The sequence below is a fragment of the Odocoileus virginianus genome, chromosome 5 (assembly GCF_023699985.2).
Source record: "Odocoileus virginianus isolate 20LAN1187 ecotype Illinois chromosome 5, Ovbor_1.2, whole genome shotgun sequence".
Taxonomy (NCBI): domain Eukaryota; kingdom Metazoa; phylum Chordata; class Mammalia; order Artiodactyla; family Cervidae; genus Odocoileus; species Odocoileus virginianus.
The window spans coordinates 18,593,941-18,611,729 of NC_069678.1; the positions used below are offsets into that span (position 1 = coordinate 18,593,941).

At 41.0% G+C, this 17,789-nt stretch overlaps 2 protein-coding genes across 9 annotated transcripts in view; one reads left to right on the forward strand and one right to left on the reverse strand.

The window, feature by feature from the left end:
* The window catches only part of SDHC (succinate dehydrogenase complex subunit C), a 31,690-nt gene extending 30,296 nt beyond the window's left edge, over positions 1–1,394 (forward strand). For 4 of the 6 annotated variants that reach the window (XM_020907069.2, XM_070467669.1, XM_070467670.1 and 1 more), the window contains one exon: positions 532–803. In XM_020907069.2, the coding sequence (XP_020762728.1) occupies positions 532–636 (105 nt within the window). In that variant the 3' untranslated portion in view covers positions 637–803. Of the gene's footprint in view, positions 1–531 lie in introns of all 6 variants that reach the window. The other 2 variants (XR_011487732.1, XM_070467668.1) reach the window with 2 other exon arrangements.
* A 1,873-nt stretch (positions 1,395–3,267) lies between these two features.
* On the reverse strand, positions 3,268–12,610 carry CFAP126 (cilia and flagella associated protein 126). 3 transcript variants are annotated; one of them, XR_011487731.1, is made up of 6 exons: positions 7,115–12,610; positions 5,529–5,591; positions 5,254–5,334; positions 4,587–4,763; positions 4,351–4,462; positions 4,127–4,213 (listed from the first exon to the last, which is right to left on the reverse strand). XR_011487731.1 is itself a non-coding variant. In XM_020907070.2 (5 exons), the coding sequence occupies exons 1-5, from the start codon at positions 7,139–7,141 to the stop codon at positions 3,947–3,949; spliced, it is 615 nt and encodes a 204-aa protein (XP_020762729.1). In that variant the 5' UTR covers positions 7,142–11,932; the 3' UTR covers positions 3,268–3,946. The 3 variants fall into 3 exon arrangements, 2 of the variants coding, with proteins under 2 accessions (XP_020762729.1, XP_070323768.1); XM_020907070.2 differs by lacking the exon at positions 4,351–4,462 and having other exon boundaries at positions 3,268–4,213; positions 7,115–11,932; XM_070467667.1 differs by having other exon boundaries at positions 4,120–4,462.
* Positions 12,611–17,789: the final 5,179 nt, after the last annotated feature.

The following is a 17,789-nucleotide window of genomic DNA, read 5'->3' on the forward strand; positions in this document are numbered from 1 at the left end:
ATTTTTTTAAAAAATACTCATTCCCCTAGTGGACAAATGTTGCTTTCCAGAGAGGATTCAGTGGTTGAGTATATCTAAAAAACCATGTAGTATATCCCCATTTTGGAGATTTAACAGTGTGCATTAGTAAATTGTTCAAGATGTCTTGTATTTAAACGTTTGCCAAATTTATTTGACCTCAGAACTTAAGTAATGCCTTTTAACATTCTGAGGAACTAGTTTTTGGAGAAACACACTCTGGAAAACCTTGATCTGGTTTTGTTGTCACGAGGGAAAGTTTTATCTGTTTAGTCTGAAAGTTCTTATATAGGGACTGAGGATCGATTCCCTTTACTGTCATTGGGATAAGAGGGTGGCAGGTACCGTATTGTGGGTTTCGAGGAAGGCGAAGGTCACGAATAAGGGGGAAGTGCTTTTCTCTAGAATCGTGCTGAGAGAAATTGCCTGTTTCTAAGTGGAGTTCTTTTCTGAGAAAGATACCATGAGTGACCAGGACCCTGATTGCTGACACTTTTTTCCTTACTTTTACAGATGTGGGATCTAGGAAAAGGCCTGACGATTTCCCAGCTACACCAGTCTGGAGTGGTTGTCTTGGTTCTTACTGTGTTGTCCTCGGTAGGGCTGGCAGCCATGTGAAGAGCCGAAGTTCCCAGCGTCATCATCCTGCAAATGATCACACTGACCTGTCTTCCTGTTTGTTACTCTTGTCTTTGGCCGGGGCAAAGTTATCCTGATTTGTTTAGACCCTTCTTTGCTTGCAGATCCCCTTGGAGCTCAGCAGTAGAGTATGTTACATAACCAAAGTGGTGGAAAAGGGTCCAGTTTTCCCCTTATTTATAAGGATGGAATGACTGCAAAAAACTCCCTTTTCTTGCCCCCAGCTTGCAGCCTACTCTGGGCTTGGGAGCCTTCTTTCTCTCTCCATGTCAGGCCTTGATTTATGCTGAGGGTCAGCCTTTGGCTCCTTCTTCCTGAGACAGTGGAAACAATGCCAGCTCTGTGGCCTCTGCCATGGGGACTGGGAGTGGGGATTCGGGTGCCACTGCCTGTGGGATGCTGGCTCAAAGGACAATTCTGTCCATTGGTCAGAGCCCAGGGTCTTTAGCACCCACACAGTGTGACTGACTGAAGGAGAGGGGTGGGGGTGGAGGAGAATTAGCCTGTCCCAGCTAGCGGGAGATAAAAGAGTTAAGTTGGCTCTTGAAGCAGGTCTTGGGGAGAAGATATATAGCTTTTGATGCAAGAAGAAGATCCAGAAAATTATCATTGAATCTATTGCAGGTTATTTCTTTTCTTTGTGTTTCCAGAAAAACCAAACCTCTTACTGTCGTGTAATCCAGAATCACATGACATCTTTTTCTGAAACTGAATTAAAATTATTATTTTGCCTTTGACTCTTGTTGATATTTTGAGAAACCAAGACAGTGGCGATTGGGGAGGAGGAGCCAGTTTCCTCCGTCCCCCGTCTGGTCTCCCTCTGGTCTGCTCCTCTCAGGTGTTTGCATCCCTCAATCCTACCTTCCTCAGGAGAGAAGCAGTTTGTCTTTTAAGTGAGCACTGGAAAAATTATCAGGGAAGCAAATAAAAGTAGCTAGGGATTTAATATGCAGAGACCTCAGAGAAGAAAGGAAGTTAAGCTGCGGAGAGCTTTTAGTTTGTTATAAACTCCAAAATCCCACTGAGAATGGATTATAAACCCCAAGGTACAGATCAGCAAGTTACAATCCAGTGGAACAATGGAAGGGATGGCCAAGGGACCATGAGCTAAGTATGTAAATCAGGGGAGAGTAGAGGTAAGAAAGAGATTGTTGGAAAGCTGGCAGACATTTATGGTTTTATGAGAAAACTTGCTACTTCCTAATCTATATAGGCTGGGCTTTTGGGTCCCTAATTCCCTGTGGCAGGAGTGGTATTTTAATAGTCTCTGGACACTGGGTGACTGATCTCCTTAGTTTGTCACTCTCAGCCAGCCAGTCACAGCTGTGGGTTGTAGAGAAGGAGCAGTGACTGTGATTGGTGTCAGTTGGAGAGGAAGACCTTGCTTGGTGCCTCGTCAGTCTTCATTCCAGCTCCCAGTAGTCCTTGGCTTTAAGTGAGGATCTCTTCTCCCTTTTTGCCATCCTGGCCCTGAGAAGTCTTTGGAGCCTTTTCCAGCGCACACCGGGGCTTCTCTTGCGGCTCAAACAGTAAAGAATCTGTCTGCCATGCAGGAGACCTGCGTTCAATCCATGGGGCGGAAAGGTCCCCTGGAGAAGGGCATGCTAACCCACTCCAGTGTTCTTGCCTGGAGAATCCCATGGACAGAGGACCCGGGTGGGCTACAGTCCAGGGGTCACAAAGAGTCAGACAGGACTGAGTGACTAACACGCTTTCCAGGGTACAGCAAATGTCCTCTGTGCTTGTCCTGAGTGAGGCGTCCATGTTCACAAGGGAACAGCTGGGTACTGGAAGTGGGAAAGGTTTGGCAAGTGCATTAAGTGTAACGGCCAGTGCCAGGAAGGTGCAGAACAGGGATAAAGAGAAACAAATTAGAGGCTGGGAAATGGATAGGGGACTTTTTTGGTGGCTTCTTAATCATTCAGGGGAGTGGCAGAGTGGTCGTCATATATGTAATTCTGCCCCAACTTTCTACTTAACTGTCACCCTTTATTTTTCTTCTCTGTCTTCTAATCACTTCTGTATCTTCAGTTTTCAAATTATATTTGTATTTTTGCTTAGGTTTTGCTTTTACAACTCTTAGTTCCCCTGTGTGTTTTGTCAGATCAGATAAGATCTCTTAGACAAGGGTCATGTCTCCTACCCTGGCATCCTGTTGCTTTTCTTGCCCACCTTCAAATGCACATACACCTGCTCTACTCTAAATGGTTGTACTTCTGACTTTGAAGTTATAGTTCATGCTCGGGATGAAAAGTGAGGGGGGTAGGAGTGACAGACTGGTTATTTGAGGTTTTGTTTAATATAATTCAGACCATCTTCCTCCTGGTCTTGTCTTTTCTGGAGTAAAATCCTTGTTCTACCCCGAGCCACTGTCATGTTGCTTTCCCTACTTATTTCCTCCAACCCTTCTAATTATGGGTTAAAAGAGGCGGCCAGAGTGATCTTGGATGGCCTCGGCCTGCAACAGCTTAGAGCAGGGCTTGGTACCCCAGCCAGAGATTGAGGCTGGGCCGCAGCGTTGAAAGCACCAAATCCTAGCTACTAGACCAGTGGTCACTGGCAAGGGCCCTGGCCCTTCGACTTTGCAGAAAAGAACTCCCACAAAGAAAGTAGTGAAGCAAGTAAGGTATTTATTAAGAGGAAAAAGTATAATACATGTGGATAGGCACACAGGCAGACTGCCCCAGGCTTGCGCCCTCAGAGCAGTTTGAATTACTTTTATGAGGCATTTCTTGTTGGTTTCCTTTGGCCAATCATTTTGATTTGTCTGGTTCACAGTCCATATGTGGTATCAGGATTCTCTCATGTGAGTGCACACATCTCTTAGCCAAGGTAGATTCTACTGAAGAGGTGTTATGGGTAGAGCATCCCTTGACATTGCTCCCCGCTTTTGCCTGCAAGGAGCCTAGGCGCATGTGTGATCGGGGAGGTCTCCTGACTTCTGGAGTGAGAAATAAGTGGTTTGAGCAGGGCCCAGCCTCCTCTTTTAATTGTCCTGCTATTCTCATCTTGGAGTGGAGTTTCAGTTTATTGGGAATGAATCTCCAATCGCTTTACCTTGGGGGAGTTGCGGGGGCGGGGTGCCCATCTACCTCCTACCTCAAAAGCTGAAGAGAAAAATTTGAATTCAAGTCAGTAAAAGATTCAACATACAATGTTACTAACACAAAATTGTGAAGCAACTATACTCCAATAACAAAAGTTTTATTTTACAAATTTGCCTTTATTCCCATCTGTAATTTCCCTGATTAAGGCAGGATCTTCCTTAAGTCACTCAGTCTTTAGTCCCTTATGGAGTTGCAGGTTTGCATTTCTGGATCTCGGCTACATTACGGCCTGCACAGGGCAAACACGGGCTTCCAGATGGGCACTTTGGAGAGTTGAGTGGGCTTTGGGGACCTGGAGTGTGACCTGCAGAGGGATGTGAGCTTCGGAGTTGATCTGGGGAATTGAGATTTGAGGCTGGGGAGTTTGGGATTATGGTGGGACTTGGTGCTTGTTGTACAGTCTTTGTGATAGACTTCCTGAGTTTCTTCTGACTGTCTGGATCATGGGGCTGTCAGGGGTAGAACAGAAGAGACAATTATGTTTCCAGTTAGGCCTAGATCATTCTCAATGCATCTCAATTCTAAGTCCCCTTCTCCCTATCCCGTGGGCAAGAAGTCAGGTTTCAAATAAGAGTTAAACTGGTACCGTTAACCTCCCCTTGAGATCAGATCACTTTATACTGTGTGGAGGGGGAGATGGGTTGGGTGGAGAAGATGTCCTTAGCTTATCCCTTCAGGCCGGAGAGGTTGCTTAAGGACTAAACAGGATAAGACAGTTGGTTAAAGGTTCCCCCTGCTGGGATTGTGGTAGTATAACAGTAGGCATTTCTGAGGTTGAAAAGAAAATAGGATTGAGGTTAGTTAAGTGGAAGAAGTAGATACCTTGCCTAAGATTTCAGGACGCAACCCATTGGAGGCCTTAAGTAAATCAGGATTTTTCTGTATCCATTTGGTGAGGGAGGCCGCACCAGCAGCTGTACGGGAGGTCAGGATCGCCCGAGCAGGGGGTATCTTCAGAGGCATTTGCCAGGTGCCCATGAAGGAGCCCCAAGGACTTGCCTAAATGGAAAAAGATGGGATTCCTCAACAGGGCTTCTCACTCCCAGTAACTGGCCTATTGGCAGGTCTGTTCTATTCATCTTGGTTCCATCTTTTTACCTTTGGGATTGTCATGATTCAAGACTGAAAGCATAACTTACCCAATCTCTTCCCCCTTTCTCATTTAGATGGCCCTAATTTTTTAATCCCCTTTACCCCCACTGGCTTAAACTCTACATTCTTAGCCTAAGTTTGGCAGGGTACCCACTATATAAGTGTTTTCACCTGAAGGTGTTCATTTTATACCAATCATTCATCAACTTAAGGAGTTCTGGGTGTTAAACCTATCTTATTGGCTGGAAGTTTGAGAGCACTCTTGTTACAATGTGAATTAGATTGCACTTTAATTTTCCAAGCAGTGGCTGCAGGAGATTACAAGTCTTCCCTGTTACTCCAGTTCTATGCCTTGGTTCTTTAACTTTCTAGATGAGAATGGAGATGAGTATCTCACCTTGGAACGGGGCACTGAAGGCAGCAGATGACCACGATCATTGGCAATAATCTGAGTGTAGCCTTCATGGGAAGAAATCCTCTGGGGTAGAGGTGGAGAGAAGAGTGCTTGTAAAGATGGAGTGGAGAAGTGGGAGAGAGTATCTGAAGGGCTTAAATTTGAATTAAGGGCTGAGGGAGAGGAGGCTATGGGAATCCAAAGGATGCTGAAAGAGTTTAGGTGCCAGTGAATTACACAGACTGTGACATAAAGAGGGTGCACTGAAGCTGGAATACCTCTTTTGTTGGCTTGGCAAGAGACCAGTTCTGCAGATACTTGGGTGAGAAAGGTTTTTCGTACTGTGGAGAGAAAGATGAGAATCCCTGAGACTCAGGTCCCAAGCCCAGGAAATGATAGCTAGACACAGTTCTTTAGATTTGAAGACCAAAGGCATGAACAACCATGCTAAGGAAGCTTTAACTCACTGCAGAGAGGATGTAAGTCGTTTTGTCTGTGTGCTGTTCACCATGAAGCCACTAGCCACATGTGACTCTTGAGCCCTGGAAATGTGACCAGTCCAAATTGAGGTGCTTTGTATGTATAGTCGACCCTTGAACATCATGGGTTTGAACTGTGCAAGTTAACTTACAGATTTAAAAAAAAAATATGTACTATAGTACTACATGATCAATAGTTGGTTGAATCTGTGAATGTGGAACCCTGGATATGGAGGGCCGACTGTTAAGTTAGATGCAGATGTTCAATTGTGTGGGGATCTGTGCCCTAATCCCTGCCTTGTTCAAGGGTCAGCTATATAAAGAACACTGGATTTTGAAGATTTGGTACCAAAAAAAAAAGGGAAAGTGAAACATCTAATTATAATGTAAAATTTTGATTAAATGTTATAAATAATATTCGGACTTACAGGGCTAAATTAAATATATTATTAAAATTAACTTTCTTTTAAATGTTTCTCATGTAGCTACCAACCCACTCCAGTACTCTTGCCTGGAAAATGCCATGGACGGGCCTGGTAGGCTGCAGTCCATGGGGTCGCTAAGAGTCGGACATGACTGAGTGACTTCACTTTCACTTTTCATGCATTGGAGAAGGAAATGGCAACCCACTCCAGTGTTCTTGCCTGGAGAATCCCAGGGACGGCGGAGCTTGGTGGGCTGCCGTCTATGGGGTTGCACAGAGTCAGACACAACTGAAGTGACTTAGCAGCAGCAGCGTGTAGCTACTAGAAAATTTGAAGTTACATTTGTGATTCACATTATCTTTTTATTATGGTGCTGGTCTAGACCAGGGGTCAGCAAACTCTGGCCCATGGGCCAAATCTATCCTCCTGTCTGTTTTGAGATGGCCTGAGAAAGCTAAGAATTGTCTTTAATAGATGAACATTTGCAGTTGATTTGATAAAAGGGAACACTTTGTATCCCAATTAAGCAAAAATATTTTCTCATCCTATAAGAATTTCATTCTTTTCATTAATAATATAAAAAAATTATACTGTTATTATATTTTGAATTTTTTCAAAAATTTTATGGAAAATGTTTTCTTTCATACCTATATAGTATCTTTGATTTTATCACTTGGCCCACAGAGCCTAAAATATTTCCTCTGTGGCCCTTTACAGAAAAAAATTTGCTGACCTCTGGGTTAGAGCCTACAAACTTGACCCAGAAATACTTATTACTTGTCCTTTGGGCCCTCCCTCCCTTGAGAGCCAAGGAGGTTTAAAAAAAAAAAAATACTATCACATAGCACTTTTTTTTCTTTTGGTCTATTCAGTAATCAGAATCCTATGGGAGGGGTCAGGCAAAAGGTGGACTCTGGAAGGCAAAATTAAATGTTAAAGAAATGGAAAAAAAGTGCTTACCTGGTTGGCACTGTAGTTAGTGGCCATGATCCTGCCACTTCCTGCTGTTTACCTTTGTTGCCTGGCAACCGCAGAAGGCAGCCCTTCCAAGACCGCCTCGCAGTTAGCAGGGGCTGCCTTTTGCTTCTTGTTATTCATTTTATTGGCTGATAGTGCCCCCAGTATTCTCCCCTGAAACTTAGGTGCATTTTCATTTTAGAGATGTGAGGGACAGAGTAAATAAATATGGGAAAATTGGTTGAATAGCAGCCCTGACTTTTTTCTGGCATAACTTCCAGGTTCTTAGCATGCTTAAGAACTTCCAGGTTGTCTTTGACTGGGCTCTTTAACCACCCTTGCAAATCATGGAGCCCCAAGAGCAGTATTTGTTCATTGGGTGGAGTGGTGTAATGTACAACATACTTTAGAGCCAGAGACTGCGGTTTGAGTCCTTATTTAACACAGGAACATAGGAGCTGTGTGATACAAAACAATTGACATCCCTTCACTGAATTTCTGTAGTCATTTATATTGTGAAGATAATATAATAGAACCTTTACAGGGGAAATAAGGTAAAGTGAATAAAGTATCTAGATATTGTCATAGTATGGTAGGTGCTCAGTGCTGCCAAGACCCTCTTTATAGGGTCCACTACTTCATTTTCTCAGACAGAAGGAAGAAATGATGTTCTATAAAGCAGTTGATTCAGATTTGTCCCTAGAAAGAAAAACGTATCTTATCCTTTGTCCTTAATTGACTCCTGTCTCTGCCATCACTCTCTAGAATTATAGGGCCTAAGTATACAGGTGCTTGATGTTGGCTGGGTTGAGGTGGAATCCGGAGTTGGTGCCATGAGATTGAGCAGGGATGATGAAAGAAGGCTGTAGTGTGGAAAGTAACAGATTTAGAAGATTAAGTGGTGGCGCTAGGACACAAACTTAATACCTGTTGGATTAGGCAACCTCTCTGAGACTCATCTAAAATGACATTATCAGACCCATCTACTGGATTGTTAGGGAGAAAGTGGAATTGTGCTTTCTGAATTATAAAGTTTATGTGTAAGGTGTTAAGATGAAAGGAAAAACACTAAGAAATAAGTTGTCAAAAAAAAAAAAAGATCATTGAGAACCAGGAGAGCATTTTAACAGATGATTGTCAATCCTTCTCCCTTCCTTCTTCCCCCAAAATCCTTATCCCAATCAATACACCAAGTACAAGAACACTCATACACTTCTAGGGATGGAGTTAAAAGCAGCTCGTATTTTAGAGCTAGTTAACAGATGGACAATATGAACTCTGGAAACGAGACTCATGTGTTTAGTCTCTGTGGTTCTTGTCACTCTCTAGAGTGATAATATTTTGGTCCCTAAAGCCATGATTATAGTTAAGCAAGCATCATCTCTCTTAGAACTTCTATCTTTAGCTGGTATGCTTTTCTGATAGAGATGTAATGTTATATGTTGCACTCTTATTTTTTTAATTAACTAGTTTTTGTTTCATTAAAAAAATGTACATGGGGAAAAAAGTTTCATATTTACAGAAAGGTATTTAATGAAAAGCAAATCTCCATCTGACTTCAGCTCCCATTCTTGCTCCTCAGAGGCAACTACTGTTATTATTTTCTTGTGTCTCCTTCCAGAAATGTTATATGCATTCTTAGACTAATGGGAGTAAGCTGTCCACATTGTTTGGTGATTTGCTTTTTTGACCATTTTGGGGAATGTTTTCATAGCAGTATATTATTTCATTTTAGGGTATATCGTCATGTATTTTTTAGTCTAATTTGGATGATATTTAGGTCATCTCCAGTCTTTTGCTGTTACATACATTGCTGCAATGAAAATCTGTATCTACCTATATATCATTATGAGTATAAAAATATATATATAGAGAGAGAAGCATATGTCTTTATGAATGTATGTGACTAGTAGGATAAATTTCTAAAAGTGAACTGCTAACTCACAAGGTTTATGAACTTAGAACACTAGTTCATTTCAGTTCAGTTCAGTCGCTCAGTCGTGTCTGACTCTTTCTAGTAGACAATATCAAATTGCTACTCAAAGACACTGTGCCAGTTTATACATCTGCCAGTGGTATACTTGAGTGCCTAGTTCTCTACTCCCTTTCCAACACTATACCAATGGTCTTCCTGTTTTTGTCCACCTGATAATAAGAACTGATGCGGTTACTATATGCCATGCACAGTCTTCTTTACTTTTTATTATATTTTCTCATTTTATTCTCACGAGAACCCAGGCCTAGGAAACAAGAGAATGTACAGTAAGGAGCAGAACCAGGATTCACTCTCAAGTATTCTAACTCTAGAGCAATCAGTTTTAACCATTATACTGTATTGCTTCTTAAACTGTAGCTGAAACATGGTGTTTCATTTTTTACATTTTCGTTTCTTTAATTATGAGGTTTTTTCCCCCCTTATGTTTATATGTTTTATTTCTTTTTTTTCCCTGAAAATAGCCTTTCATGTTTTTTGCCATTTGCTATTGGGCTATTGATCATTTATATTAACTGTTTGAAACTTTATTGAGGAAATCAGCCCTTTGTCAACTATGTTACAAACACTTTCCTGGAGGTTTTCATTTAATTTTTGTTTGTGGCTTTTTTTTTTTTTTTTTTTTTTGCCACAGACATCTTCTTAATATTTATGTAGTCAAATATGTTACTCTTTCTTTCTGTGCTTCCAGATCTTATGCTTTGAAAGCTTTTTGTAAATTCCAGTATTTATCCCTGATTAGTTTTTACATTTAAATTTTTGTTCTGTTGGTATTTGTTTTGGTGACTAAACTGAGGTCAGTCTCTAGATACCTAACTTGTTGTCTCAGCATCATTTACTGAATAAGCTGTCTTTTCCAACTGACTTGAAATACCACCTTTATTGTATTCCCTAATATTTGGGTCTGTTTTTGGATCCTCTAGCCCATTCTTCTGTGGAGAGAGGTGACCATTTTAGGTGATTTGTGTCCCTTTAACATCCATGGTTCAATCCTGCCTGAGTCCTATGTGAATTCTCCACTTAGTATTTCACAGACACTTACAGGAATTGTAATATAATTAGTAACAGGCATTTACAGGCTTCTAATAAAATTGTATTAAATTTTAGCCTTTCTTCTGATTGACTGGTTGACTTCAGGTACAGCTGTTGTTCTTTCATCAAACCAACTCTTTCAAAGTTGGAAGGGCTCATAAAGGCCCCACTGAAAAAATATGCCTCACAATATTTTCATGATTTAATTCAGTTCTCTAATGCCTGAAATTAGACCGTTCAGTTCAGTTCAGTTGCTCAGTCATGTCAGACTCTGCGACTGCACAGACTGCAGCATGCCAGGTTTCCTGTCCATCACCAACTACCAGAGCTTACTCAAACTCATGTCCATCAAGTAAGTGATGCCATCCAACCATCTCATCCTCTGTCATCCCCTTCTCCTTCGCCTTCAATCTTTCCCAGCATCAGAGTCTTTTCTAATGAGTCAGTTCTTCACTACGGGTGGTCAAATATTGGAGTTTCAGCCACAGCATCAGTTCTTCCAATGAATATTCAGGACTGACTTCCTTTAGGATGGACTAGTTGGATCTCCTTGCAGTCCAAGGGACTCTCAAGAGTCTTCTCCAACACCACAGTTCAAAAGCATCAATCCTTCGGTGCTCAGTTTTCTTTATAGTCCAACTCTCACATCCATACATGACTACTGGAAAAGCCATAACTTTGACTAGACAGAACTTTGTTGGCAAAGTAATGTCTCTTGCTTTTTAATATGCTGTCTAGCAATGGTATGGACCTAACAGAAGCAGAAGGTATTAAGAAGAGGTGACAAGAATACATAGAAGAACTGTACAAAGGGATCTTCACGACCCAGATAATCACGAAGATGTGATCACTCACACTCACCTAGAGCCAGACATCCTGGAATGTGAAGTCAGGTGGGCCTTAGGAAGCATCACTATGAACAAAGCTAGTGGATGTGATGGAATTCCAGTTGAGCTATTTCAAATCCTAAAAGATGATGCTGTGAAAGTGCTGCACTCAATATGTCAGCAAATTTGAAAAACTCAGCAGTGGCCACAGGACTGGAAAAGGTCAACTTTCATTCCAATCCCTAAGAAAGGCAGTGCCAAAGAATGCTCAAACTACTGCACAATTGCACTCATCTCATACGCTAGCAAAGTAATGCTCAAAATTTTCCAAACAAGGCTTCAGCAATACGTGAACCGTGAACTTCCAGTTGTTTCAGAAAAGGCAGAGGAACCAGAGATCAAATTGCCAACACCCACTGGATTATCGAAAGAGCAAGAGAGTTTCAGAAAAACATCTATTTCTGCTTTATTGACTATGCCAAAGCCTTTGACTGTGTGGATCACAATAAACTGTGGGAAATTCTGAAAGAGATGGGATACCAGATCACCTGACCTGCCTCTTGAGAAACCTGTATGCAGGTCAGGAAGCAACAGTTAGAACTGGACATGGAACAACAGACTGGTTCCAAATAGGAAAAGGAGTATGTCAAGGCTGTATATTGTCACCTTGCTTATTTAACTTATATGCAGAGTACATCATGAGAAATGCTGGGCTGGAAGAAGCACAAACTGGAATCAAGATTGCCGGGAGAAATATCAATAATCTCAGACATGCAGATGACACCACCCTTATGGCAGAAAGTGAAGAAGAACTAAAGAGCCTCTTGATGAAAGAAAAGTTATAACCAACCTAGACAGCATATTAAAAAGCAGAGATGTTACTTTGCCAGCAAAGGTCCTTGACTATAGTCAAGGCTATGGTTTTCCAGTAGTCATGTATGGATGTGAGAGCTGGACTATAAAGAAAGCTGAGTGCCGAAAAATTGATGCTTTTGAACTGTGGTGTTGGAGAAGATTCTTGAGAGTCCCTTGGACTGCAAGGAGATCCAACCAGTCCATCTTAAAGGAGATCAGTCCTGGGTGTTCATTGGAAGGACTGATGTTGAAGGTGAAACTCCAATACTTTGGCCACCTGATGCAGAGAGCTGACTCATTGGAAAAGACCCTGATAGGGTAAAGATTGAGGGCAGGAGGAGAAGGGGACGACAGAGGATGAGATGGTTGAATGGCATCACTGACACAATGGATGTAGGTTTGGGTGGACTCCGGGAGTTGGTGATGGACAGGGAGGCCTGGCGTACTGCGGTTCATGGGGTCGCAAAGAGTCAGACGCGACTGAGTGACTGAACTGGAACTAGGTTGGTCATAGATTTCCTTCCAAGGAGCAAGTGTCTTTTAATTTCATGGCTGCAATCACATCATCTGCAATGATTCTGGAGCCCCCAAAATAAAGTCTGTCACTGTTTCTATTGTTTCCCCATTATTTGCCATGAAATGATGGGATCAGATGCCATGATCTTAGTTTTCTGAATGTTGAGTTTTTTTTTTTCCATTTATTTTTATTAGTTGGAGGCTAATTACTTTACAACATTGCAGTGGTTTTTGTCATACATTGACATGAATCAGCCATGGATTTACATGTATTCCCCATCCCGATCCCCCCTCCCACCTCCCTCTCCACCTGATCTCTCTGGGTCTTCCCAGTGCACCAGCCCCGAGCACTTGTCTCATGCATCCAACCTGGGCTGGTGATCTGTTTCACCCTAGATAATATACATGTTTCAATGCTGTTCTCTTGAAACATCCCACCCTCGCCTTCTCCCACAGAGTCCACAAGACTGTTCTATACATTTGAGTCTATTTTTCTGTTTTGCATATAGGGTTATCATTACCATCTTTCTAAATTCCATGTATATGTGTTAGTATACTGTAATGGTCTTTATCTTTCTGGCTTACTTTGCTCTGTATAATGGGCTCCAGTTTCATCCATCTCATTAGAACTGATTCAAATGAATTCTTTTTAATGGCTGAGTAATATTCCATGGTGTATTTAAGCCAACTTTTTCACTCTCTTCTTTCACTTTCATCAAGAGGCTCTTTAGTTCTTCTTTAGTTTCTGCTATAAGGGTGGTGTCATCTGCATATCTGAGATTATTGATATTTCTCCTGGCAATCTTGATTCCAGCTTGTGCTTCGTCTAGCCCGGCATTTTGCATGATGTACTCTGCATATGAGTTAAATAAGTAGCGTGGCAATATGCAGCCTTGATGTACTCCTTTCCAGATTTGGAAACAATCTGTTGTTCCATGTCCAGTTCTAATTGTTGCTTCTTGACCTGCATACAGATTTCTCAGGAGGCAGGTCAGGTGGTCTGATATTCCCATCTCTTTAAGAAGATGGTATTCCAATCTCTTTCCACAGGTTGTTGTGATCCACATAGTCAAAGGCTTTGGTGTAGTCAATAAAGCAGAAGTAGATGTTTTTCTGGAAGTCTCTCATTTTTTTGATGATCCAGTGGATGTTGGCTATTTGATCCTCTGTCTTTTCTAAATCCAGTTTGAACATCTGGAAGTTCTCGGTTCATGTCCTAATATTGAAGCCTGGCTTGGAGAATTTTGAGCATTACTTTGCTAGCATGTGAGATGAGTGCAATTGTGCAGTAGTTTGAACATTCTTTGGCATTGCCTTTTTGGGAGTCGAATGAAAACTGACCTTTTCTAATCCTGTGGCCACTGCTGAGTTTTCCAAATTTGCTGGCATATTGAGTGCATCCCTTTCAAAGTATCATTTTTTAGAATTTGAAATAGCTCAACTGGAATTCCATCCCCTCCACTGGCTTTGTTCATAGTGATGTTTCCTAAGGCCCACTTGACTTCACACTCCAGAATGTCTGGCTCTAAGTGAGTGATCACACCATCATGGTTATCTGGGTCATGTTGATCTTTTTTGCATAGTTCTTCTGTGTATTCTTGCCACCTCTTCTTAATATCTTCTGCTTCTGTTAGGTCCATACAATTTCTGTCCTTTATTGAGCCCATTTTTGCATGAAATGTTCCCTTGGTATCTCTAATTTTCTTGAAGAGATCTCTAGTCTTTCTCATTCTATTGTTTTCCTTTATTTCTTTGCATTGATCACTGAGGGAGGCTTTCTTATCTCTCCTTGCTATTCTTTGGAACTCTGCATTCAAATGGGTATATATTTCCTTTTCTCCTTTGTCTTTACTATTTCTTCCATTCTCAGCTATTTGTAAGGCCTCCTCAGACAACCATTTTTCCTTTTTGCATTTTTTTTTTCTTGGGGATGGTCTTGATCACTGCCTCCTATACCATGTCATGAACCTCCATCCATTGTTCTTCAGGTACTCTGTTTATCAGACCTAATCCCTTGAATCTATTTGTCACTTCCACTGTATAATTATAAGGGATTTGATTTAGGTCATACCTGAATGGTCTGGTGGTTTTCCCTACTTTCTTCAATTTAAGTCTGAATTTGGCAATAAGGAGTTCATGATCTGAGCCACAGTCAGCTCCCAGTCTTGTTTGTGCTGTCTGTATAGAGCGTCTCCATCTTTGGCTGCAAAGAATATAATCAATCTGATTTTGGTATTGACCATCTGGTGATGTCCATGTGTAGAGTCTTCTCTTATGCTGTTGGAAGAGGGTGTTTGCTATGACCAGTGTGTTCTCTTGGCAAAACTCTGTTAGCCTTTGCTCTGCTTCATTTTGTACTCCCAGGCCAAACTTTCATGTTACTCCAGATATCTCTTGACTTCCTACTTTTGCATTCCAGTCCCCTATAATGAAAAGGACGTCTTTTAGTTTTTTGTGAAGGTCTTGTAGGTCTTCATAGACTGTTCAACTTCAGCTTCTTCAGCATTACTGGTTGGGGCAGAGACTTGAGATTACTGTGATACTGAATGTTTTGCCTTGGAAACGAACAGAGATCATTCTGTCATTTTTGAGATTGCACCCAAGTACTGCATTTCAGACTCTTTGGTTGACTATGAGGGCTATTCCATTTCTTCTAAGGGATTCTTGCCCACAGTAGTAGATATAATGATCATCTGAGTTAAATTCACCCATTCCAGTCCATTTTAGTTCACTGATTCCTAAAATGTCAATGTTCACTCTTGCCATCTCTTGTTTGGCCATTTCCAATTTGCCTTGATTCATGGACCTAACATTCCAGGTTCCTATGCAGTATTGCCCTTTACAGTGTCAGACTTTGCTTCCATCCCCAGTCACATCCACAACTGGGTTTGTTTTTACTTTGACTCCGTCTCTTCGTTCTTTCTGGAGTTATTTCTCCACTGATCTCCACTAGCATACTGGGCACCTACCGACCTGGGGAGTTCATTTTTCAGTCTCCTATCTTGTTGCCTTTTCATACTGTTCCTTAGACCATGTGGAAATCTTTTATTTGGATTGGGATCATCTGCCGTTGAACAACAAATTTACTTTGTGTCTAGAGGAAGTGTATAAACTGTATAATTGAGGGCAGTTACCACCTTGAGCACTGGAATCAGATTGCCTGGATTAAATTCTAGTTCTGCCTAAATGTGTGACTTTGGATAAGTTAGTTTATCTTCCTGGGTCTGAGTGTCCTTATGGAGTAAAATGAGCATAATTTTAGTTTTGAGCATTAAACATATGTAACATGTCTAGTAGGTGCTTGATGCATAGTAAGTGTTCAATAATTTTAGCATTATTATTGGCTCAAGACTGCCCAGTAAAAAGAAGTACATATTCAGGTTACCTGAAACAGAAAAGGGGGGAGTTTATTATAAAGTTATAAGATATTTATAACAGATTTCAAAAGTAGAAAGTATAGTTTGGACCTCAGAGAGTATTAGAATCTGGATGATAGAACATGATTAGGAAGGGAGATTTTTTTCCTCCATCTCTTTTTTCTCTGTAAGTCAGTCAACTGATTTGCTCCCTCACTGACAGCCACCATCCTGAGATAACTCGGGTTCATACCGTTGTTGCAACCTTATAAGAAAGGGTCTTAACTAACACAGTAGGAGAGAATGGGAAGAACAGAAAGCATGCTGGTTAGTTTCAGTGGAGAGAGACCATAGAAGGTAAAACTTTTGCTTTGAAGCAGTGGCTCTTCTTTTAAAAAAATAGGTAATAACTTTCCCACAGTCAGTTATCAGTTTTTGTGTAGTTTCCCATGCTTTTGTGCATAATCAAAAATAGAAATAATAGGGATTTCCTGGCGGTCTCGTGGTTAAGACTCCATGCTCCCAATGCAAGGGGCACAGTTGTTCTTTGATCAGGGAAGTGAGATCCCACATGCTTCACAAAATGAAATAAAAATAAAACAAATTTTTTAAAGGATAGAATAATACATAGAAAAATATATTTTATTCATTACCTTTTGCATATATTATAGCATACATACTACTTTGCTTTTAAGATCAAAAGATATATTTTGAATATCATTAAGTATTAGTGCATAAAGAGCTTCCTTGCTTTTTTACAGCTGCATAATATCACACTCATGATTTATTATAATTTATCTAACCAGTTTCCTGTTGTTGAACATTTAGTTTGCTTTTAAACTTTTGCTATCACAATGCAGCAGTGACTAACTTTGTACATGTGTTGTTTTTCATTGTGTAAGTATATTTGTATGATAAGTTTATAGAAATAAAACTGTGAAGTCAAAAGTTATGTGCAATTTGATAGATACTGCCAAATTGCCTTCTAGAGGTCATACCCTCTCCAACCATGTATCAGAGATCTTGCAGCCTTGATAGATTGGTTAGATCTCCAAGTTTGCTTTTATTCTGCATCTCTACCCAGACATTAAAGAAAAATTTTCATTGTTAGGTAAACTATCTCATTTAGTGCTTTCTAATTGGTAACAGTCAAAAGTTTCTATTTGAACTATCAGTGTATTTTACTTCCTATGGCAATTCCCCCACCCCTTTTTTTGTCATGCAGCTTGCAGGATCTAAGTTCCCCAACCAGGAATTGAACCCAGGCCCTTGGCAGTGAAATCTCGGAGTCCTAACCACTGGGTGGCCAGGGAATTCCCCCATGGCAATTTTTAAAACCAGAAGAATCATTAGTAGCCTCATTAGTAAAAACTTGGTTGTTGTTGTTTAGTCTCAAGTCATGTCTGGCTATTTGAGACCCCATGGACTGCAGCACGCCAGGAATCCCTGTCCTTCCCATCCCCCAGAGTTTGCTCAGGTTCATGTCCATTTAGTCTGAGATGCTATCTAAACATCTCATGCTCTGTCGCCCTCTTCTCCTTTTGCCCTCAGTCTTTCCCAGCATCAGGTTCTTTTCTAATGAATCAGCTCTTCGCATCAAGTAGCCAAAGGATTGGAGCTTCAGCTTCTCAAGAGTCTTCTCCAGCACCACAATCCTAAAGCATCAGTTCTTCGGCACTTAGCTTTCTTTATGGTACAACTCTCACATTTATACATGACTACTAGAAAAACTATAACTTTGATTATATGTATCTTTGTTGGCAGAGTGATGTCTCTACTTTTTATTATGCTATCTAGGTTTGCCATAGCTTTTCTTCCAAGGAGCAAGCATCTTTTAATTTCATGGCTGCAGTTACCTTCCACAGTGATATTGGAACCCAAGAAAATAAAATCTGTCACTGCTTCCACTTTTTCCCCTTCTGTTTTTTTCTTGAAGTAATGAGACCAGATGCCATGATCCTAGTTTTTTGAATACTGAATTTCAAGCCAGGTTTTCACTCTCTTCTTTCACTTCATCAAGAGGCTTTTTAGTTCCTCTTCACTTTCTACCATTAGAGTAGTATCATCTCATCTATTACATAGTTTAGCAAACAGCTCTT